The sequence below is a fragment of the Elephantulus edwardii genome, unplaced genomic scaffold (assembly GCF_000299155.1).
Source record: "Elephantulus edwardii isolate Elephantulus edwardi_28Jun2011 unplaced genomic scaffold, EleEdw1.0 scaffold00226, whole genome shotgun sequence".
In the NCBI taxonomy this organism is placed as follows: domain Eukaryota; kingdom Metazoa; phylum Chordata; class Mammalia; order Macroscelidea; family Macroscelididae; genus Elephantulus; species Elephantulus edwardii.
The window spans coordinates 579,836-604,579 of record NW_006399976.1 but is presented as its reverse complement, the minus strand read 5'-3'; the positions used below and the strand labels follow the sequence as shown (position 1 = coordinate 604,579).

The 24,744-nt window shown below is 48.7% G+C and overlaps 1 protein-coding gene across 1 annotated transcript in view; it reads left to right on the top strand.

Moving 5' to 3' along the window:
• COLGALT1 (collagen beta(1-O)galactosyltransferase 1) overlaps positions 1–24,744 on the top strand; it is a 29,204-nt gene continuing 4,460 nt past the window's right edge. Inside the window, exons 1-8 of the mRNA XM_006898259.1 lie at positions 1–260; positions 1,818–1,928; positions 4,222–4,339; positions 9,414–9,548; positions 12,553–12,757; positions 20,203–20,322; positions 23,352–23,428; positions 23,595–23,701. Of these exons, the coding sequence (XP_006898321.1) occupies positions 1–260; positions 1,818–1,928; positions 4,222–4,339; positions 9,414–9,548; positions 12,553–12,757; positions 20,203–20,322; positions 23,352–23,428; positions 23,595–23,701 (1,133 nt within the window). The remainder of the gene's footprint in view (positions 261–1,817; positions 1,929–4,221; positions 4,340–9,413; positions 9,549–12,552; positions 12,758–20,202; positions 20,323–23,351; positions 23,429–23,594; positions 23,702–24,744) is intronic.

The window sequence follows — 24,744 nt, the reverse complement described above, 5'->3', positions numbered from 1 at the left end:
ATGGCGGCGGCCCCACGCGCGGCCGGGCAGCGCGGGAGGCCGCTCCCGGCCCTGCTGTTGCTGCTGCTGGCGCTGCCACCTCCGGGCGGCCCCCCGGGCGCCTCCGCCTACTTCCCCGAGGAGCGCTGGACGCCCGAGTCCCCGCTGCAGGCGCCGCGTGTGCTGATCGCGCTGCTGGCGCGCAACGCGGCCCCCGCCCTGCCCGCCACGCTGGGCGCCCTGGAGCGGCTGCGGCACCCTCGGGAGCGCACGGCGCTGTGGTGAGCCGCCCCCCCCCCCCCCCCGGACCCCCGAGCGCTGACCTGCCCGGTGCCGCCCGCTGTGTCGGGCCAGGCCCTGACCCTGCCTCCTGACCTCGTTCCAGCGGGTGTACACCGCACCCCGCCGGCTGTCTTCGTTGCTGCTCCCCATCGAGCTGGGCTGGGACCCAGACTAACCCTCTTGATTGCCCCCCATGAGCTGGGATGGGCGCCAACCCTGCCTGCTGCCCCTTTTTGGGATGGCCTATACCTTAACCCTGTCCACTGGTGCCCTTCAAGGAGAGTGAATTGCGCGCTGCCTGCTGCCCACATTTGGGGTGGCTGGGCCCCCACGTGTCCCTGCTTTTTGTCACAACTCCTTCCCTAACACAAGGGTGAACCAGGCCGTGGTCTGACTGCTGAGTCTCACTGAGCTGCCCCAGACCCTAACCTTGCCCACTGCCGGGGAAGTTTCACACTGTGCCTTGCTGTCTGGCCTTTCATGAGGGGGCCTGGGGCTTGCACCGCCTCCTGTACCACGCATCAGGGTGGCCTGCTGTGCCCTCTGCTTGCTGCTCCACCCTTCAGTCCATCTGGGTGGGAGGCAGTTTATGAGTGTTGCCCCATTAGGTAGGGTCAGGCCACTGCCCTGTCTGCTGGCCTCCAGCTGTCTGGGACTAACTCCCTAACATCTCCCGGGGTGTGTGGGGGCTGCCCAAGGTAGCCGCTGCCCCCTCCACCCCTTCTGAGTTTGAGGACCACTGACTGCCCTCCCTGACCCAAGTGTGGATGCAGAGATAGGACCATGAGGGCTGAGAGGGGAAGCAGAAGTGGATCCAACAGAAAGGGAAGTCTTCCTGTAGGAATAAAAGAAGGTGATGGGGGGGGTGGGGGGTGGAGAGAAGCCTCAGATTCCGGTCTTGGCGCCTCCTACCTTGGTTTCCTCATCTGGGAAATGGGGATATTATTATAACAACTCTTCTTGCATTCATCTCTGAGGATTTATCAGTTCTTAGACATGAAGTCCTTAGCGCTGTGCACTGAAACCAGCACTGTGATCAGCGTTACTCTTGTTTGTGCTCCTCATCGTTGCTCTGATTGCTGCTGTTGTTTTTACTGACTCAGGAAGAATGCCTTTGGGCTGTTTGGCCATACTGAACTCCCAAAGGAGTCCTCTTCGTCTCTGCCCCAGGCTCCACAGCCTCTGATCACACAAGCATATAGTTGGTATTGAACAAATATTTGTTGAATGAAGAGTGACCCAGCCCACTCTGAGGAGGTGGGACCCTTAGAAGAGAAACATTGAAAGCTGGACGAATTTTTATCACCATGCACACTTTGAGTCCCAAAACACAGGTCTTGCATCCTAGTTATTCTAGAACCCACATTCAAATTTAGCCTATTGAATCGCCTTGCTAGCCCTGTGGAGTCCTTTTCATCAAACCTGCATTAGAGATGAGGAAACTGAGGCAAGGAGAAGGGATGCATCTTGTACAGAGTCACACAGTTAGTGGGGACTGAGCCAGCCTGTGGGTTCTGTGTGGCCTCGCTGACTGTCCCCCCTGCCCCCAACTGCAGGGTGGCTACTGACCACAATGTGGACAACACGTCTGCCGTGCTTCGGGAGTGGCTGGTGGCGGTGAAGAGTCTGTACCACTCTGTGGAGTGGAGGCCAGCTGAGGAGCCCAGGTGAGCACAGCAGCCCTGCCCCTGCTCACACACCCTCCGTGGCTCCCTATTGCCCTGCAGCAAAAGCCCAGCTTCTCAGCCCAGCTCTGCACCTCTTCAACTCTGATTCCTCAGACCCATCCTCACCTTCAACAATGGGCAGGAATCTTAATCTTCCTGCAGACCTTTGCCCCAGCCTGGCTTTCTGCACTGCCTTTCCTCACTCCTTGCATTTCTGGGAGACGCCCATCCTTTTTCCCTGTCTCCCTCTATCTTAATCCCACAATCTCCCCACTATTATTTTTTTATCTTTTCTTTCTTGTTGTGTACCATCAAATCAGATCTGAACGGCACAGGAGGAGATTGCCCCTCCTTCTCCAGCAAAGCATCTGATGGATTTGAACCATGCAGCTTCGGGATTGTAGCAAAGCTTCTTGCCACTAGGCCACCAGAGCTCCCTCTCCCCTCTATTTTGCTTCCTGTAACTCCGAGAGCAGTGCAGACCCCTGGTACTTCTCTCCCCTTTCAGTTTCTTTCTCTCTCTCTGTTCCTCCTTTTTCGTTCCTCTTCCCTCCCCCTCCATCCCACAGTGCTGACGTAGGGGTAGAATGCTTTTTCCTTCCGTGTGGGGAACCCGGGTTCCATTCCCAGCCAGTGCACCTCGTCTGCAGCCACCACTGGAGGCTCTCGTGTTGCTGTGATGCTGAGGACTTTTCAGTGGCACTTACAGACTAAGATGGGCTAAGAAGAAAAGTCTGGCCATGAACTTCCAAAAATCAGCCAGTGAGCGCTTACAGGTCACCAGGGGAACTGACGGTGGGGATGGGACAGGACTGGGCAGCAGTTCATTCCATGGTGTATGGGGTCGCCTTGAGTTGGGGACCGACTTGACAGCCACTGATGACGCCACTCACTGGCTGCTCGGCACACTTAGGCCCTGAGCTTGTCCCTGCTCTGTGTTCTGTCTCGGCCCTGGAGCTCGTCACCCCTCTGGAGAACACCCTTGTTGCACTGGAGGCCCCTTCTCCCCCCGCCCCAGTCACACTGAGTCACACTAGCCTCCAGACACCACATTACCCCTCTTCCTGGGCCTTTGCACATGCTGTGCCCCTTCCTGGAGTCCCTGGGTAGAGCATACAGTTAAGTAGTTGACTCCTAACTGAGTTAGAGGAGTTGTCCACACAGATGCACTTAGGAGAGAGGCCTGGCAGCTTGGGCCTGAAAACTCCATGATGCACAACCCTCTGATACACACAGAGACATCAGGATTCAGGGGAACTCAGTGACACCTGTGTTTGTTAGTGTTCCTGCCTGGGAAATACTTCTCTCTTATATTTTCTTTTTTTTTAATTATTATTATTATTATTAGTGAAAATTTACAGAGACTTTGGATTTCCATTCATTCATTGTTGCACTTTTCTCCCTGTCCACCCCTCCCCTGCCCCAAGTACACTCTTCTCTTTGAAAAGTAAAAGAAAACATTCTTTCATTGTTATGCAGGCCCTCCCCCCAGGTCCACTCCACTATGCAGCCTTCATTCTGGACTCTTGTCATGACAATAATACCTAATCATATATACCTTTTAAACAGTTCTCTCCATTTCAATGCAGTATACATTATTTATCCCACCTTTCTCAGTCTTCCCCCAACTCCAGTGTCAGTCCTATTTTACAACAGTGGCACCATGCAGTATTTTTCATTTTGTGATGGAGATATTTCACTCAGCATAATGTCTTCCAGGGTCACTCATTTGGAATAATATTGCATGAGTTCCTTGTTTTTCAATGCAGCGTAGTATTCCATTGTGTGAATATACCACAGCTTCTCTATCCATTTGTTTGTTGATGGGCAATTAGGTTGTTTCCAGCTCTTTGCTATTGTGAACAAAGCTGCAGTAAACACGGGTGTGCATATATCTGCTTAGGTGGCAGTTATGGTCTCTTTGGGGTATATTCCCAGTAGTGGAATTGCTGGGTCAAATGGTATGTCTATTTGTAACTTTTTGAGAAAGCAGCATACTGCCTTCCACAGTGGTTGAACCATTTTACACTCCCACCAACAGTGAATACGAGTTCCTGTTTCTCCACAACTTCACCAGCATTTGTTGCTTGCTGTTCTGTTAGACTTTGCTGTTCTTACTGGGGTGAGATGATATCTCATAGTTGTTTGGTCTTGTTCTTTCTTTGCTGTCCTCTAGCTAACATGCTCCTTCCTCCAGGGAGCCCTCTCTGATTGCACCTAAGCTGGCTCAGATACTCTCTGCACTCTGCCAGCACTCTGTGCCTCTTATATCACACAGAGGTCTCTCCCACAGGTCCTATCCAGATGAGGAAGGCCCCAAACACTGGTCGGATTCTCGCTACGAGCACATCATGAAGCTGCGCCAGGCAGCCCTGAAATCTGCACGGGACATGTGGGCCGACTACATCCTGGTGAGTTTCTGTACTGGGCAGCCTGGGGAAGATTCTGCAGTGGGCGTGGGTGCCATCCTTACCCATTTTATAGAGGGAGAAACTGAGGCCCCAAGAGGGGATGTGAGTAGTCCAAGGTAGGCTGGCTGGAGTTTGATCTTGGGCTCCCTTTCGTGGTTAGATCCTTGGGTCTCCACTTTTATCCCTACCATAAATGACACCAGACCTTCAGGGTCTTCCCCCAATAACCCCAGGTCACTTCTGAGAATCAGAAGGACAGTCTTGAGGCCAGGGGCTGCCGAAGCCGTCACTCTTACTTCCCCTTGCTTGGGTCCATAGCTCCTTCTGGAAGGCAAGGAAACTGTCAAGTCTGGGACACCGTCTTACTGGGATCTGTGCTGCTGTGGGCTCCATAACCCGTCCCCTTGGCCTGGGTGCCATGCTGCCCGGCTCTCTCCCGGCAGCTTCTATGAGGGCATGGGTGCCCAGGCCTGGCTCAGCACAGCGCTGGAACGTAATAATGACAGCCCACCCTTGCCTCTGGTTACTTCTCTCTTGAGCTGTGACCAGAACATTCTTTGTTATTCATCATGTAGCTACAAGCCCCTTCTGTGTTCTGGTCCTGTGCTGGGCCCAAGCACACTGCGAGGACCAGCACAGGCTCAACCCAGAGGAAAAATGCACTTGACTGGGAAGCAAAAAAAAAGCTAATCCAGGGCCTAGTCAGAGGCAGCCAGTGCTGGGAGGACATTGTCACTGGGCACTGAGGTGGCATGAGCAGGACCAACAGCCTCCTCAAGCAGGGATTTGAGCTCAGATCTGTAGGAGCGGAGCAATGTGAGGAACTGGGAGAATTGTTTCCTGGGCAGAGAAAATGGGTGGGAGCGGGCTTGGGGAATTCCAGGAATGGCACAGTGGCTGGAGCAGGAGGTGAGGACGGAAGGCATGAGGTACTGGTGACAGGCAGGAGGCTGGACCATGCAGGCTGAGGGAGAGAGTTGGTTTGTATGCTGAGAGTACTAGGGAGCCATGGAGAGTGTTTGAGCAGGGCATGTCTGTGATCAACTTTATAATTTTTAGAAGCTTACAGTGGCTGGTGTGCGAGCCGACTGTTGAGGTTGAAGTTGAAGGCCAGCAGGCAGGATGTTGGTGGTATGAATTGTTTGTGAGGAGAATCTTCTCCATGCCTCTCACCCAGTTTCTATCAAACATACTGGCGAAATCTCTGGTCATTCCAGACCCCAGCTATTCTCTGTTCTCACCAAAGCCAAACCCCTTCTGCCGAATGGATTCTGACTCCTAGTGACCCTCCATTGAATTTCTGGGGCTGTAAAGTTGTGCTTTTTAAAATTTTTTAAATTTTATATTGGTTTGCATAAAAAATATCATATACATTAAGTGTCACGCTTTCCTTCGTCACATTGTTTCATGCGGTCATTCCCATATTGGGCTGTAAAGCTTTAAGGAGGAGACTACCTGGTTGTTGCTTTTTTTCCCTCACAGAGGGGTTGGTGGATTTGAACCAATGACCTTTAAACCTCCAGTTTTTGTTTCCTTAGGTTCAGTAGCCTGTTCGAGAGCTCTGGTGGTGTCATCTGTAAAGAATTGGGTTGTTAATCCAAAGTTGGCACCTCTTGGGAGAAAGATGGGCAATGTGTGTGTGTGTGTGTGTGTGTGTGTGTGTGTGTGCGCGCGCGTGTGCTCACTTTACAGCCTCTGGAAAACCCACTGGAGGATCAGCAATGAGTCGGGTCTGACTCATTGGGAGATTAGTGTTGAGAAACTCGGGGGGAAGGACTGTCTTTACTCCAGCAGATAAAAGCCTGCAGGCTCCTAGGGGGTGTCTGGGAAGGGTCTGGCCCTGGAGTTTCCACGTTCCCAGGGGGTGTGCCTGCCTTCAGACTTCCATTCACTTTCTACTCTGGAAGCTGTATCCGAGCCTCTTAACTTCTGAGGCCAAGAGTACTTACGCCAGGCTTTCCCGGCCTTAGTCCACATCCTTCCCAGAAGGTCCCCTTGGGCTGCGCAGCCTTTATGCACTGTTCTCAGGACTGGTGCGGGCTCCCCGGAACCAGGTCCAAAGACCAGATTGTCTGTCGTAAAATCCCCCCACTGTTGCCTCTACCACCTCCCAACACAACCGATAACAGCCCTGTAACAGCCGTGTATCTGACCATTCTGCAGCTGAGGCTTGAGAGGCAGCTGACAAGTCACCTGGTGGGGGTCCCAGCGCCTGCAGGGCTCACAGATGGGGCAGGGGCGGCCGCCTGCACAGGGCCACTCTGTCCTGCTTCTCTGCATTTGCTTTTCGCGGTTTGAGGTTGGCCGGCTTTCTGTCTTCCGCTCCCCAAACCTGGGTGGGACTCAAGGTGTTGGCCCCAGACTTAAAGCTGCCTTTGACACAAAATGGGATTTTTGCAAGTGGGGACTTTGGAAATTTACATTGGAATGCGAAGTCACTTGTCTAATGTTAGAAAATATTTGTGAAAAAAGCCGACCTCCTCTTCTTCTTCTTCTTCTTCTTTTTTTTACAAAAACAGTGAATATTTATTTTAAGAGAAAAGCATAAATTTTCTTTTGTAGGAAAGAAACACAAGAAAAAATATAAAAATTACTGAAGCATAAAAAGCTAAAAGAAAATAAAACAAAACCTTGCAATCTTCCATCCATCCCAGAGCGCCTGTTTTCTCACTGTTTCTTTTGGTGGTGGTGGTTGTTTTCAGGGACATTTTGTATAGCATGAAATGAGCCATTTAAAAGAACAGATTAGAAGTGATATATGATTGAGTATTATGGTTAACACAGGAATCCAGAATTAAGGTTGCATAGGGAAGTGTACTCGGGGTTGGGGGTGGGGGAAAAGGGATGGGGGAATTGTATACTAATGAAGGAATTTTTTTTTATTATTTTTCTTTTCAGAGAAGGGAGCGAACTGGTGGGGAGGGGTGGGCAGGGAGAAAAGTGCAGCAATGAATGAATGGAAATCCAAAACCTCTGTAAATGTTTATTAAAATTAATTTTTTAAAAAAGGAGCTCTGGTGGTGGAGTGCACAGGGAGTCGAGCTGCTCAGGCAGGGCTGGCTCCTTCAAGGATTCAAATCCACCTAGAGACCTTTCCCTGTGACACTTTCAGCTCAGAAAACCCACTGGCGGGGCCGCTATGAGTCGGTTCCAACTTGGCGACAGTGAAGAGGAGGCTGGCCCTTTAAGTGGACAACTCAGTGGCATTTAGTCTGTTGACCAGAGTGGACAACTCTCAATATCTCTAGTTCCAGAAGATTCTTATCCCCTGAAAGGAGAAGTTCATTAGCAGTCACTCCTCCTCAGCCTGTCCCAAGTTCTAGACAAACACTAAGCCACTTTGTGTCTCTGGAGCCGACTGTTCTGAGCATTTCGCATTCCTGGGGTCTGACGGTGCATGGCCTTCTGTAACTGACATCTTTCATGGAGCAGAAATACAGCTCCAGAGGCCACAGGTCTAAAAGGTGTTGCAGGATTTGTCCCTCCAGGGGGCTGTTGGGAAAGATTCTCTTCCCATGTCTCCTGCCAGGCGTTCTGGGCTTGTGGCCGCCTGTTTCTAATCTTTCCTTCTGTCTGTAGGTGGCCCACTTCTCTCTTATCTAGCGATACAGCTCATTTTTGTTCACATGATGGTAAAATATACATAGCAAGGGAGCTCTGGTGGCCCAGTGGCAAGAAGCTGTGCTGCAATCCTGAAGGTGTGCAGTTCGAATCCACCAGATGCTCTGCTGGAGAAGAAGGGGCAATTTCCTCCTGAGCCAGTCAGATCCATCTCGATGGTACACAAACAAGAAAGAAAGGAAGAAAAAAATTTTCCTTGGCAACGTTTTGCCTTTTTGGCCGTTTCCTTGATTGTTTTTCCCCTTTTTTTTTACTTTTCCCCCTTTTTTTTAAAGTTTGGGTTTTTGGGGTTTTTTTGTCTTATCATCCTCACAGAAACTCAGTGCTTCTTTAGCAATAACACCCCCTTTCTATTACCCCCCACTTCTCTCTCTACCTTCCAGAGCTGCTAGGCTCCCTTGGCCTAGTGGGTAAGGAGCAGTGCTACCAACACAAAGGCAGGCGGTTCCAATCTACCAGCTGCTCTGGGGAAGAAAGATGACACTCTCCTCCCATGTGATTTATTGTTTCTGTTGTTGTGTGCCATCGGGCCGGAACCAACTCATAGCTGACCCTCCAGAGAATTTTCAGAGGCAGTTTAATTGCACGGGAGGAAATTGCCTGTCTTTCTCTGCAGAGCAACTGGGAGATTCGAACCCGTGTGCCTTCAGCTTGGCAGGGCGGCACTTTACCACTAGGCCACCAGAGTCCCCACTGGAAGGTCAATTAAGAGTCAGTTCGGACTCAAGGTCCATAGCAACAATCTGGCCAACCAATGGGAAGAGATCCATTCAAAGAGAGGGGATCCAGCAGAATGTGGAAATTACCGATCCGTATCACATGCAAATCAAATCTTGGTGAAGATAATTCAGAAATGGCCAGTGCAGTACATCCACAGGAAGCCGCCAGAAATTCATGCTAGATTCCAACGAGATTGTGGAATGAGGGACAGCTTGCTGATATCCCAGCCACAGCGTGCACTTTCCTGCCACAAGGCTGTCAGCGGGGGCGGAGATGGGAATGTTGCTGTACCACCCAACAGCTGTCAGTGGAGTTGCCAGCCCAAGAAAGACTAGGAAGAAAGGCCTGGAGACCAACTTTCCAAAACCAGTCAGAGAAAGAACACGGCAGTGGTGCCCATAACTGATTGTGAGGATGGCACAAGACTCTCTTGTTCTGTTTCTGTTACGCCTGGTGTCACCAAGTGTCCAGGGACTCAGCTGCGGACACAACCAACTCTCTCATTGTGTTGCTGAGTGTGGTTGTGGTTTGCGTGTGGCTGTGGTTTGTGCCTTTCCCTGAGTGTGCATTTGACAGCACAGCTCGTCACAGTGGGCAGAGACACACTGCAGCAGGAGCACCGGGGGCTGCAGGTCACACCTGCTTCTCCAGGCTGTTCAGTCCCGGGGGCCCGGCCTCTGCCCTGGGTCACACATGTGCCCCACACTGATGCTCTGTGCTGGTTGTTTTGCAGTTTGTGGACGCAGATAACCTCATCCTCAATCCTGACACGCTGACGCTGCTCATGGCCGAGAACAAGACGGTGGTGGCCCCCATGCTGGACTCGCGGGCAGCGTATTCCAATTTCTGGTGTGGCATGACTTCTCAGGTCAGGGGCCTACGGGGTCGGGGGGCTCGGGGCTGGGAGCTGGGACCAGCATCTCCTAGCAAGCGGACCACCTTGTGTGCCGTGTGCACACATCATAACCTCAGATGGGACAGTGGTGATTAGTAGGGCGCTTGCCTTCCAAGTGGGAGACATGGGTTCGATTCCTGATCACTGCACCTCACGTGCAGCCACCACCCTCCTGTCAGTGGAGGCTTCTGTGTTATTAGATGCTGAGCAGGTTTGAGCAGAGTTTCCAGCATAAGAGACCAGGAAGAAAGACCTGGAGATCTGCTTCTCGACATCAGTGGTGAAAACCCTGCAGTGGTCCCCTCTGAGTCAGTCATGAGGATGGCGCATTTTGTATCATGCCCTGGGGTCACCATGAAGGGGGAGCTGTCTAGGTGGCAGCTGGCCATGGTCTTTAAACAGCCTGAGAGGACAAGTGTGTGGTTGTCCTGTGTCTTAGCCGGCTGGGGCTGCCTTACCAGAATACCACAGGTGGGCGGCTTTGAAACACATTCAGTTTTGCAGTTTTAAAGGCTGGGACTGAATTCAGGGTGTCCTTGGGACCATATGTCCTACTTTCCCGCTCTCCTTGTCAGCCCTCGGGGGGATCTGGAGCTGCTTTCTGCTTCCATAGTTCTGGGCTTCTCCTGGCCTTTCCTGTCTGCTTCTAGAGTGTCTTCACATGGTATCTGTCTTCGCGTGTGTGTGTGTGTGTATCTCTCTGTTTGTGTGTATGTATGTGCATTTATGTGTGTATGTATGTGCCTGTGTGTATGTGCCTCTTTATATGTGTTTGTCACTGCATATATTTGCATATATATGTATGTACTTCTTTCTGTGTATATGTATGTGCTTCTGTGTATGTGTGTGTGTGTGTGTAGGTGGCTCATCTGCATTTTTTTAAAATTTTTTATATGTATACTGTCAAATTGGATCTGACTGAGGAGATTGTCCCTCCTTCTTCAGCAGAGCATCTGGTGGATTTGAACCACCATTTCTGGGACTACAGTGCAGCTTCTTGCCACTAGGCCACCAGAGCTCGCCTCATCTGCCATTTTTCCTAGGATACTACTCACAGCAGATTAAGTTTCCCATCCCCCTCACTCCAGTTGAACCTTCTCTTCATTTCGATCCTAGTTATGTCTCCAAAGACCCTGTCTCCAAACGAGGTCACCTTCACAGGCCCCAGGAGTTAGGATGTGAATGTAACATTTTAGAGACGCAGTTTAACCCCCAGCATCTTCTTCATAATCACCCTCCCTGTGTTCACTCTCTTTATAATTCCCGGGCTCCTGGATGTGTGTGTCCTCTCTTCCATCCTCTCGACAACGTTGGGTGTCTTCTACCTGGCTCTGCTGTAGCAGAAATACCACATGCAGGTGGTTAGAAATGCTTTCCTCACAGTTCAGGAGGCTAGAAGTGAGGGGCAGTCGAGTCCTTGCCTCAGTGTCCACAGCCAGCCGGCCATGGAGCTGCTGGGCCGTGGACACGCCTGGGGAGCGCCGACCCGCCTTTTCTCTGCCCGGTGTGCTCTTTCTAACTCAGAGTGAAGCATTAAGACCCCACCCCACCTGATGCAGCCTCCTGGTCATAAAACGTAAATCCTCTTCCCCAGTGGGATCAACGTCCATGTTGTGGTTTAGTTGCCATCAAGCTGATTTTAATGTTTGGTGACCCCGGCTGTGCAGCGTGCATCCTCTCTGCTGGGTTTTCCAGGCTGTGGTCTTTCAGCAGCAGATTGCCAGGCCTGTCTCCCGAGGCACCTCTGCGTGTTTGAACCACCAACCTTTTTTTTAAAAAAATTATTTTATGTTAGTTTGTATAAAAATTCGTGTACATTGTGCTTCACACTTTCCTGCTTTCAAATTGTGTTCCACACAATCATTCCCATACATTGTGTTTTATAAACATAATCCCCTTTGAATTATGCCCGCCAAACCCTGTCTTAATCTCTCCCATTTCCTTTACCCCCTCTTTCCACCCACCGAATTGTTCAACGCTGTGATTTCCCCCCCCACCCCCTCCCCTCTGGCCCCACCCCTTCCCCCCTTGAGTCTCTGTAAATGTTTTACTAATCATCCTTCAATTTTCACAATAATGGGCTTAAGCAGTATTTGTCATTTTGAGACTGAGTTAGTTCACTCAGTATAATGCTCTCCAGTTCCTCCCAATTTTCCAAATCATTGCTCCTGAGTGCTGCATAGTGTTCCATTTTGTGAATATACCACAATTTCTTTTTTTTTTTTAATTTTTTTTTTATTATTTTTTGTGCGTGTACCGTCAAATCAGATCTGACTGGTACAGGAGGATATTGCGCCTCCTTCTCCGGCAGAGCATCTGGTGGATTCGAACCGTGTTCCTCTGGGATTGCAGTGCAGCTTCTTGCCACTAGGCCACCAGAGCTCCCCTATACCACAATTTCTGAATCCATTTGATTGTGGTTGGACTTTTGGGCTGTTTCTGTGTTTTTGCATTTTGAATAACAATGCTATGAACATTGATTTACAAGTCTTCATTTGTGCCTCAGTTCTCATTCTCTCAGGGTATACTCCAAGCAGTGGAATAGCTGCTTAGAGAATTTCTGTGTTCAAGTCTTCGAGGAAATGCCAAACTGTTTTCCAGAGTGGTTGTACCATTTTACAATCCTACCAACAGTGTATGAGAGTTCCTATCTGTCCACATCCTCTCCAAACTTTATTGCTTGCTGCCCTGTTAAACTTTGCCACTGATACTGGGGTGAGATGGTGTCTCATTGTGGTTTTTATTTGCATCTCTCTTATTGCTAGTAATTTTGAGAATTTCTTTGTGTGTCTGTTGGCCATCCGAATTGAACCACCAACCTTTTGACTAGTAACTGATCACTTAACCATTCACATCCCAGCATCTGCTTGGCAGGTGTAGGTTTAGGACTCTGCCTCTTATTTTGAGGGATATGATACAGTCGGTAGCAGCTGAGACTCCTGGTGGATAACTCTCTCTGCCTCCCTCACCCCTGCAGGGCTACTACAAGCGCACGCCTGCCTACATCCCCATCCGCAAACGGGACCGCCGGGGCTGCTTCCCTGTGCCCATGGTGCACTCCACCTTCCTGATCGACCTGCGTAAGGCAGCCTCCAGGAACCTGGCCTTTTACCCACCTCATCCCGACTACACCTGGTCCTTTGATGACATCATCGTCTTCGCCTTCTCTTGCAAGCAGGCAGGTGAGTACATGTGGTGGGCATCTCTGACTGGTTCCTTGGGACCCTCATGGAGCCATCCCAGACAGAGCTCACAGAAGACTCACTGAGCCGGAAGTGTGGAGTGCAGCTGCAGCGTCAGGCATGGCTGTATCTAGGTGTTCACATGACGTCACCAGGACCCAGCCTTTCTCTGGCCTTGGCTTTGTGAGTTGGCTTCAACCGCCATTCGTAATGACCCTTTGCCCTCTGCTGTGCCACCCTCACAGTCTCCATTGTTATAGTCAGTCTGTCTTTCTGTCTTGTTGAGGGTCTTCGTCTCCTTCTCTGACCCTCCGCCCAGCATGATGTCTTTTTTCAAAGTCTGGCCATTCCTGATTAACACCCCCAAAGTATGTGAGACAAAATTCCACCATCCTTGCCTCGAAGGAGCACTGTAACTTCACTCCCTGCAGGACAGACCTGTTTGTTCTTTGGGCAGTCTGTGGAATGTCTCCAACACCACAACTCAAAGGTATTGGTTCTTTTTTGATCATTCTTATTCATTGTCCAACTTTCAGATACACAAGAAGTAATTGAAAATACCATGGCTTGGATCTGCTGTACCTTAGCTTTTAAATTTCCATTCTTGTCTTTAACACTTTGGAAATTCCTTGACAGCACATTTACCCCACGCCACATGTCTTTTGATTTCTTGAGTGCTGCTACCATGCCTGCTGATTGTAGATCTCAGTGAAGTGAAATAATTGACAGTGTCTGTTTCTTCTCCATCTATCGTGATGTCGCCTATTCTCCCAGCAGTTAGGATTTTGTTTCCTTGACATTGAGTTGAGATGCAATCCATGTTTGAAAGGCTCTAAGTCTTTGATCTTCTTCAGCAAGCGTTTCAAGTCCTCTTCACTTTCAGCAAGCGAAGTTGTGTTGTCTGCATGATGCAGGTTGCTGATGAGTCTTCCTCTAATCTTGGTGCCACGTTTTTCTTCATACTGTCCTTCTAGACTGATTTGCTCAACACAGTTTGAATAAGTGTAGAAAAAGGACACAGCCCTGACACACACCTTTCTTGATTGTAAACCATACAGTGTTCCCTTGTTCTGCTGCGTGACTGGTCTGTATGTAGGATTAGCAGGAGCACAATGAAGTGTTCTGGAATTCCCTTTCTTCTCAATGTTATAAAAAATAACAACTCTTTAAGAACCCTTTTATTGAAGGTCAGTATCCTGATGACTCAAATGGCATATATTCAAGAATAAACTCAAAGATTGGTGGTTTAGACCCCCACCCCCACCCCAGAGGCACTGGATGAAAGACAGCATATCTGCTTCCATTGAGATGACAGCCGTTAAAACCTTGCAGGGCAGTTCTGCTTGACCAGATGTGGGGTTGACATGAGCTGATTCCACAGCACTTTTTTTGGTCTTTTAATTGAGAGTTTGCTTTACTTGGTTCTTATCTGTATTCTTTGGGTGTTGGCCTAGTGGTAAGAAGCCGCACTGCAATCCCAAAGGCACGTGATTTGAATCCCCCAGATGCTTCGTAGAAGGTTGGGTGGTCTCCTTCTGCTCTATTGACTGCCTCTGAAAACCCACTGGAGGGTCAGCTCTGACTTGATGACTCAACGATAATAATACGGATAGTAATGTTTTTTTTTAAATTTTTTTAAAAATTATTTTGTGTGTGTGTGTGTGTGTGTACCGTCAAATCAGATCTGACTGGTACAGGAGGAGATTGCCCCTCCTTTCCCGGCAGAGCATCTGGTGGATTCGAACCGTGTACCTCTAGGAGGATAGTAATATTTTAAAGATGTGAAAGATAGCAACACTTTGGTGCTGACCTGTTGTTATTCCTCAGTCTAGCACAGTCCTGTCCTCCACGCTCCCACCTAACTTGACCTTGCAGGGTCTATGGCTCCCCCTGGTGATGAGAGGTGGAATGTACACTACCTGCAGGGGTAGGTGGGTGGGTTCCCCTGCTTGTTTTTTGCTTTTTATTTTTTTAACTGAGATTTTATTGTAAGTTTATAAAGAACTTGGATTTTCATTAATTCCTTGTTGCACGTTTTCCTCCCTGCCCCCCACCCCTAGTTTGCTTTTTTCTTTGGAAATAAAGTTCCTTCATTGTTACACAGCAGCGCCCCCAGACCATTTTGCTCTGCAGCTCTTATTCTGGACTCTTGTCATACCAACAGTACCTAAATGATACATTCCTTTTTAAAAAAAATTTTCTTTTTTTATTTTTCTACTAGTTTATTTATAAAATTCAAATGTATTTTGTTGTGATAAATGTGCACATAACGAACATGCCACTCCAACCTCCTTTCCACTTGTACACTTCGGTGGCGTTTATCATTTTCATCGTGTTGTGCAGCCGCGACTGTGACCAATTTCCAGATGTCACTGTCACTCTTGATGGAAGTGCTGAAAGATGTAGTACGTCATGTATTGATTGGGCTGCTGACTGAGAGGTCAGCAGTTCAAATCCACCGAGGCCTCCACGGAAGGAGGATGGGCAGCCTCCTCTTGTAAAGATGGACAGCTTTAGAGACCCTCTTGAGAGTCACTGTGACAGCAAGGAGTGTTCTGTTTTGTTTTGTTTAACAGAAGCGCGGTGTCCACCAAATACTGACCCGCTTCCCTGTCCCTCCTTGCTCTCAGTGCTCATAGCGGCTCCTGTGCGTGTGCCTGTGCTGGATACGCTAGATCGGCGGGGTTTTACAATATTAGTCCTTTTGTGACCGTCTCTGTCACTCACCACCCATTTTCAAGGTCCATCAGGGCCGTGGCATGCAGTGAGTGAGTCTTCATTTCTCTTCATGGCTGAGTAACATTCCATTTATGGCTGGACCACACGTTTATCCTTCGTCTTCCAGGAGAATGAAGAAACCCACCCTGGGCAAATTACAGCCGTGCTACCCCCTAGAAGCAAGGGTGGGGAGACTTTTTCTCAGATACTTTAGAAATGTTTTCAGGAAGGGCCGGTCCCTAGAGAAGGATTTCACACTTGGTAAAGCAGAGAGTCAGAGAAAAAGAAGACGACTTTCGAAGAGGTGGCTTGACACGTTGGCTGCAGCACTGAAATCACACACAAGCAATAATTGTTAGGATGTTACAGGACCGGGCAGTGTTTCGTTGTGTGCATAGGGTCACTATGAATGGCTCCTATCAGCAACAACAATAACAATTACTAACAATCTTGAACATTTTTTTATGCACTTATTGTCCACACAAAGTAGAAAATGAAAAAAAAATTACTGTGATTTGAGTAAAAATTTACAGACCAAATTATTGTTGTTAAGTGCAGCCAGCTCAACTCTCATTCCTAGTGACCCTGTGAACACCGATCTGAGCCTTGGCCCCTCCTGTGGCATTCTCATTGTCTCTGACATGCTTGAGCCCGTGTCTTCTGCATGTTTCTGGGAGAGGTTCTTCCTTGGGACATCACGCTTGGAAAGGTGGAGGGTCAGTGGAAGAGAGGAAGACCGTCAACCAGCTGGGTTGACACAGTGACTGCTGCAGTGCGCTCTAGTATGTCAGGAAGTGTGAGGATAGGACAGGGTGCAGATCTGTTGGTCATATAGTTGCTGTGGGCCATGCTCAACTCGATGGCGTCTAACAGCAACAAAGCAACATGCCCAAAGTAGGTGAGACCAAGCTCTGTCATCCTTGTCTCCAAGGAGCACGCCACCTACACTGCACTTTCTTCAGACTTAGCTCTTGTTTTGGCAGGCCGTAGGATACTCAGTACTCTTCTCCAAAACGACAACTCACTTCTTCCGTCATCCTTACTCATTATCGTGCTCTCATATACATAACAAGTAATTGAAAAGACTATGACCTGAATCACTTGCACCTTAGTCTTCAAACTGATATCATTGCTTCTCAATAATTTGGAGAGGCCCTTGAGTGCAGACTTGCCAGTGCAGTACATTTCCTGATCTCCTGATTGGTGGTGCCAGGGGTGTTGTTGATTGTATATCCACGTAGGATGAAGTCATTGACAGTGTCAGTCTCTTCTCCATCTATCATGATGTTGCCTGTTGATCCAGTGGTGAACATTTTGTGTTTTCTTGACATTGAGATCTAATCCATAGTGAAGGCTGCAGTGTTTAATCTCCTGCAGCAAGTGTTTCACGTCCTTTTTACTTTCAGGAAGCAAGGTTGTGTCATCTACATAAACTAGTTTATTGATGAGTCTTTCTCTGATCCTGATGTTACATTCTTCCTCATAGAGTGTAGCTTCTTGAATCATTTGCTCAGCATAGAGATTGAACAGGTACTGAGGAAAGAGATAACCCTTACACACACACCTTTTTTCATTTTAAATCAAGTAGTACTCCCTTAAAGGTGTACGCCAGGGATATGTCCTACCTCCACGCCTTTTCAAGCTCTATGCATAACAGATTATCAGGGAGACTGGGCTCTATGAAGAGGAATGTGGCATTAAGATTGGAGGAAGACTAATGAACAATGTGTGTTATGCAGATGACACAACCCTGCTTGCTGATTTTGAGGAAGACCTGAAGCACTTGCTGCAGAAGGTGAAGGACTGCAGTCTTCAATGGGGATTGAAGCTCAACATCAAGAAAACAAAGATTCTTACCACAGAGCCAATTGGCAGCATTATTATAGACAGTAAAGGGATTAAGATTGTTAACAGTTTCCATTTGCTTGGCTCCACAGTCAACACACTTGTTACCAGCAGCCAGGAAATAAAAAGACAAATTGCATTGGGAAAGTCTGTTGTCAGGGACGTTTCCAGAGTATTAAAGAGCAACAATGTTAGTTTGGAGACTAAGGTGTGCCTGATACAGGCCATAGTCTTCACAGTTACTTGCTATGCGTCAGAAAACTGGACACTGACTAGGGATGATAGAAGGAGAATTGATGCCCTTGAGCTGTGGTGCTGGAGAATAGTATTGAATATACCATGGACTGCCAGGAGAACAAACAGGTTCATCCTGGAGAGCGTGAAATCAAGCTTCTCCTTGGAGACAAGGATTCTGAGGCTTCGTTGCAAGGAGTAACCAGTCCTTAGAGAGGGACATCATGCTTGGAATGGTGGAGGGACAGTGCAAGAGAGAAAGACCCTCGATGAGATAGATTGATTCGGTGACTGGGGTGTAAGAGATAATAAGGTTGGTACAGGATAGAGCAGATTTCAGGGCTATTGTACATAGAGTTGCTATAAGTTGCAAGCAACATGACACCATGTAACAACAACAGCAACTGTATTCCTTGCTCTATTTGCACAACAGCTTCTTGGTCTAGGTATAGTTTTCATATGAGCACAATTAAGCGTTCTGGATTCCCATTCTTTTTATAATGTGTTATGATCCATATAGTCACATGCCTTTGCTTAGTCAGTAAAGCTCAAATAGATATTCTTCTGGTGTTCTTTGTTTCAGCCAAGATCCATCTGACATCAGCAGTGATATCCCTGGTGTCATGAACTCTTCTAAACTCAGCTTAAACTTTTGATAGTTCTCAATGTACTATGCAACTGTTTTTGAATGATCTTTAGCAATATTTTGCTTGCATGTGATATTAAAGATGTTATTCAGTGGTTTTCTCAGTCTTTTGGATCACCTTTCTTCGGGATGGAAGTAAACATGGATCTCTTCCAGGCAGTTGGACAGGCAGCTTTTCCTCACATTTCCTGGCATAGGCTGGGGAGCACGTTCAGGGCTGCATCTGCTGGCTGAAACATGTCAGTTGGTATTCCATGGATTCCTGGGGACTTAAGTTTTAGCCAGTGCCATAAATACAGCTTGACCTTCTTCCTTCATCACCGGTTGGCCAGTGGTACAGTGATTCTTTTGTATTCTCTCCATCTTCTTTTGATGTTTCCTGGATCTTTCAAGATTTTGCCCATAGGATCTCTCAAGAAATTGACATTAATACAACCCTGAAAATGTAACAGCATTGATCCTGCTTCCTCACTGTCATTCTCTTTTTCATTTATCCTTTCACCCCTTCCTGCCTTCTGAGCTTTCTCTCTGGGTGAACGCTGCCCTTTTGCTTTTATACGGTTGATTGTTCCTAGGAGTCAGTGTCACTTGGTGTTACTATTCCTCTCATAGCCCTGTCTATTGTTTAGGGGAAGATTGAGTCACCGGAGAGCATTTTGTTTCAATTTTGGTTGAGGGATATTTTTTATTTTTATTTTTTTAAAATATGGAATGCTTTACGAATTTGCGTGTCACTCTTGCACAGGGGCCATGCTAATCTTCTCTTTATCGTTCCAATTTTAGTATATGTGCTGCTGAAGTGAGCACAGAGGGATATTTTTTTTTTTTTTGGTGAAAAAAAAAATGTATGTAGAATCAACCAGCTGAACTCAGTCTAGATGATCCCAGTTTTGTTGGCAACATCCAAAGCATCATTGTCAGGAGCAGGCCTTCTCTCTATCAGGCCTAATCAGGGTGTTAACCTTGGCCACATAGAGCTTCTTTACAGCTTGTTTGATTGGTGCTTGTCGGCCTTGACATCCACAATGAACATAAGTGTGTTGTTATCTTTTATCTTCTTCCTGGCTGACTCAGTGGTGGTGGTGGGGAGGGAAACTTGATGATGGCATAGTGGTCAAGCTTGTTTCTCCTGGGGGCGCCCTTCAGGGGATATTTGGGTTGCCTTCGGAGTCTCAGCATCTTAGGCCGCTGGAAAGTGAATGACGTGCGGATCTTCTTTTTTTTTTTGTGGCTATGGATGCCCTTCAGGATGCCCCCTTGGCCTTTAAAGCCTTTACTTTGGCTTCAGTGTTGGGCAGGGCCGGGGCTTCCTTCTTTCTGGCTTTTAGCACTATCTTCATAGAAAGGCTTGTTCCAGTTTTGAAGGGTGATTAAGGGCCTTAGTTTCAAGGATCCCACCAATTTCTATTGGGCCAGCAAGCCTGGCCATTTTTATGTTTTGTTCCATGTTTTTTTATCCACTCTGTCCAGGACCTCCTACTGTGGTCCTTCTAGAACAGTCAGCAGGGGTAGCCGGGCACCATTTAGTTCTTCTCGTGTCAGGGCCTGGAAGTGGACGTTTGCATGGTCCTGCGGACAAACTATTTGTATGCTTCTTTGCTTTTCTCTCTTCCTTATTTCAGATGGGGAGAAGCCAATAGCTGCACCTTGCCGCTCAAAAGCTTCTAATAGTTGGTCACCAAGGCGCTCTTTAACAGCTCTGGAATTTTCTCTTGCATTGCCCAATGGCAAATGGTATTTCAAATGTTACTTGTTTCTCTTCCTGTGAATAGACAGTGAGGGATTTCCAGTAGGCCTGCCTGTCCACTCACCCTGTCCCGGACACACTATCTAATGGAATACTCCCTGGAGGAACCCCAGAGGGTCTCTGCCAGCTGGTGGGCACTGCCGGACACCTGCCGCTGGCCCTTTGCTGGGCTGTGTCGCGTCCCTGCCCACACCGTGTTCCTGCTCACTGGTGGTGCTTTCATTCTCATTTTTCCTGTTGTTTCTTTGGCCCCAGAGGTGCAGATGTACGTCTGCAACAAGGAGGTGTACGGGTTCCTGCCAGTGCCGCTGCGTGCACACAGCACGCTCCAGGACGAGGCCGAGAGCTTCATGCATGTGCAGCTGGAGGTCATGGGTAAGTCCAGGCTGCCCCGCCCCACTCACTCCGTGGAGGGTGTTAGCCCAGAGCACCGTGGTGGCACAGTCAGTGAACCTGCTCAGCTCCCAGCTGGACAATTTCAGGTTGACATCCACCCAGAGATACCTGGAATGAAGGCCTGGTGATCTGCTTCCTAACAGTCAGTCCCTGGAAATGTGACGCTCACAGGGTCACCATGGGCTGGACTCAGAGTCAGCTCAGCACCACTGGCTCCTTTTATTTTATTAATACAGTATTTCATTATCTTCACTCAGTCGAACCCTGAGCCAGTCTCTTTCCCGAGGCTCCCTGGGGAGATACAGGAAAAGGATCATGGAGGGTAGACGAGAAAACCAGCAAACTATGGGAGGTGGAGACGGCTCCTTCACTTTGTGGAGAGGCTCAGAAAAGCCACCCGCCACCGGCAAAAGAGCCCCATGGTCTCCGAGCGGGCAAAGCCCAGAATGGCGTAGGGCAAGAGCTGTTGCTTCCTAGAAAGATTCCTGGCATAACCATGATGAGGCTCCCAAACGCAGTCCCAGTCCCAGCTCCAGGGCCAGCCACGCCAACCGCTGCAGCCCCAGCCCAATAATCTTAACTCCTATGTCAGTTTCCCTTGAGATGGTTCTGGTTTAGAAGCTGCAACTAGGGTTAAATGAAATCAAGGACCATGAGGCTGCTAAAGGTCTCGTCCGTCAGTATCTGTGGTTGTTTCAGCGCCACTGCAGACAGCAGACGGCTCAGGAGCTGAGAGGCCTCCTGACCAGGGAAGGGGTGGAGACAAACTCGGTGCCAGCATCCATTCTCAGGGGCTGAGGGGCTGTGGCAGGAAAGCTGCTCCTAGTGCAGAGAAGACACAGAGGGGAGGGGTACAGAGACAGCGGGGGTCACAAGTGGTTAAGTCCTCAACTGCTCGTCTAAATGGAGCCCGGGTGGTGTAGTGCAGAAGGTGCTGGACGGCCAAGTGATAACTTGATGGTCAAATCCATTAGCTTCTGTGTGGGAAGAAGATGGTAGTCTCTTCCCATAAAGATGTTGGCCTCAGAAGAGACTTGATGACAGGGTGGGTACTAGTGTGAAGGTGGTCTAGCGGGTAAGGAGTTGCCCTGCCAACCCAGAGGCAGGCAGTTTGAATCTACCAGCCACTCCTTGGAAGAAATATGGGCAGTCTCCTCCCCTGCAGTTCTCAGCCTCTGAAAACCCACTAGAGGGACAACTTTGAGTCATTTCCGACTCAGCAGTGTGTAATAACAACAGTTTAAAAGTTGGCAGTGTGAACCCATCCGCACTCTGTTGGAGAAGGATGAGGTAGTTAGTGTGTGTCTGTAAAGATTTGCAGCCTTGGAAGTCCCTGGGGCAGTTTTAAGAGCTCTGGTGGCCTCATGGTAAGACGCAGCTCTGCCAGCATGAAGGCATGCGGTTCCCATGGACGAAGTCTCCTCCTTGTGATTCACTACCTCTGATAACCTGCCGAAGGGTCAGCTAGGAGTCGGTTCCCAGTCGACAGAACATAATAACAGGAGGTCACTAGGAGTCAGAATCTACTAGACAGTAGTGAGTTTAGATTTTTGGTTTCTGTTTCACTCAACACAATGTTTTTGAGGTTCATCATCCGGACTTCATTTTCCTTTCTGGCCTAGTACTGTTTTCATTGTGTGGACAGAAGCTGTGTTTATCTGTTGAGTCTCTGGGTGGACACTTCAGGGCGTCTACGTTTGGCTCTTGTGAAAAGTACTGCTTTGGACATTGGTGGACAGTTTCTCCTTGTATTCCTGCCTTCACTTCTCCAGGGTAGTTACTACTTAGGGTAGAGATGGCTAGGTCCTAGGGTGTGTGAAAACAGCCAGGGCCATGTGAGACGGCCATATCTAACCTTTATCAACTTCTCAAAGGGGACCTGTCCCCGTCCACAGCATCAATAACACAAAACCCATTCCCATGAGGTCAGATGTGTCCCCCACACTCCCTACCTCTTTGTACTCATCTCAACACCAGTCTTACCGTTTGCTGGCCCCAAAATCTGATGCAATTGCTTACAGACCACACAGAACCATACTGGGGAAGTCAAAAGTTTATAATCCAGATTAATAACAGAATACAGTCAAGACAGCCCCAAAAATGTAGATGCAGGGACCTCACCCTTGAGCCTTGGGCTCTAGGCCAAGGTCTCAGTTCCAAGTTCTCAGTCCTGCCAATATTGGCTCTCCCCACCCCCATCCCTCACCTCTGCGCCCAAGGTCCAGTCTCACCTCAGGTCTCCAGTTTGGCCATAGGTGTTGCTGCTGTAGGTGGAGTTGGAGCAGGAGTGGTCTCTTATGTCCAGCTTTTTGAGCAACTGCCAAGCTATTTTGCCCAGTGGCTGCAGCATTTTACATCCCCCTCAGCAGTAGATGAGAGTTCTGTTTGCTCCACTCCTCTCACCACTTGTTGTTTACCGTTTTTATTGTTGTTGTTGTTGTTGCCATGCTAATGGGGAGGGTGCTGTCTCCTTGTGACTCAGTTGTGCATCTCCATAGTGGCTCGTGACTCTGAGCTTTGGTCTGACTTTTTGTCCCCTCCTCCCTTTAGGGGGCTGATGATTCTCAAAGAAATTGGTTTCCATTCATTCATTCATTGATGTGTATTTTCCTGCCAGCCTCCCCAGTCCCCTTTGTAATGCTTGCCTTGTTCATTAATTGTCATACATCTAATTTCAATTGCTCATCCCTTTCAGACTGTTTCTGCCCATTGTTTGATTGGCTTTGATCTTTCTATTGTGAAGTTGTAGATTTTGGCTGCTTTTAAAAGAAACCTTTTTGTGACACACAAGTTCTGTGCCTTTTCCACAAAACTCCTACCATGTCGAGGGTCCCCATTTCATACATGAGCAAAGTGGAAGGCCAGACAAGTCAGGGGCACCAGCTCGTGACCGTTCACATGTTCCTACTGGTGGTTAGTGTGATGTGGGGCCCTTACCACTACGACCCCAGAAATCCTCAGTCCTCGTGTTCAGGAGCCCTGTGACCACACAACCCCTCTCCCCACAGTGAAGCACCCACCGGTGGAGCCGTCGAGGTTCATCTCTGTGCTGGAACAGACTCCAGATAAAATGGGTTTTGATGAGGTGCGAGTGGCTTCCCCAAAGGGGGGACGAGGGCTGGGTCTTTGATGAGGTCCATGGCGTCTCCCCGAGGACAGGGTGGTGGCTGGGGCTTTGACAGATGCCTGGGGCCCGCCCGGGGATGGGATGGGGGTGCTGAGGTCCAGTCTGATTGGGGTCCCGGCTGCAGGTCTTCATGATCAACCTGAAGCGGCGGCAGGACAGGAGGGAGCGGATGGTGCGGGCGCTGCAGGCTCAGGGGATCGCCTACCATCTGGTGGAAGCCACCGACGGCAAGTGAGTCCCAACCCTGGGGCAGAGTGTAGACCACACTGGGGAAGTGAGTCCTGATCCCCAGGGTGGGGCTGACAGAGTAGACTGTGTCACTGGAGACAAATAGTCAGAAGTCTTGCTGAGGCAGGGCCAGACACTGGTGTCAACCATGCTGATGGAGGTGGGTGGGTAGCAAGTGAGTCCTAACCTGGAAGAATAAATTCAAGCTTCTAGTTACAGTACTTAAGGATGCTGTGGGCAGAATATTCAGTAATCTGGGAAGCATCAAAAGAAGATAGGAGAAGTTCCCAGAGTCACTGTACCAACATAAATCAGTGGTGATGAAGGAGGAAGTTTAAGCTGCTTTGAAGGAATTGGCAAATACCAAGGCCCCAGGAATTGATGGCATACCATTTGGCATATGGACATGCTCACCACGTTATACCAAGAAATCTGAAGGACAACTACCTGGCCAGCTGATTGGAAGAGATTTATATTTATTCCTGTTCCCAAAGAAGGTGACCCAACAGAGTGTGGACATTATCTAACAACATTGCTGTAATTGGTCTTTGCAACTAACTTGCTATGCATTAGAGAGCTGGACAGTGACTAAGGATGACGGAAGAAGAATCGATGCCTTTGAGTTATGGTGCTGGAGAAGAGTCTTGAACATACCATGGGCCATCAAGAAAATAAATAGGTCTGTCTTGGAGAGGATGAAAGCAAGTTTCCCCTTGGAAGCTAGAAGTTTGAAGCTCTGTCTCACATACTTTGAGAACGTGGCCAGGAGGGACTGGTCCTTAGAGAAGGACATCATGCTCGGAAGGGTGGAGGAACAGCGCAGGAGAAAAAAACCCCAGATAAGATGGATTGATACACTAACTGGAGCAATTGGGGTAAGTATGAAGAGGTCGTGGTACTAGGAATATTATAGCTAATGTTAGATAGATCTTGGCAGAAAGCAGAGAATACCAGAAGAATGTCTATCTGTGCCTCATTGACTATGCAAAGGCTTTTGTCTGTGTGGATCACAACAAGCTATGGCTGACTCTGAGAAGAATGGGAAT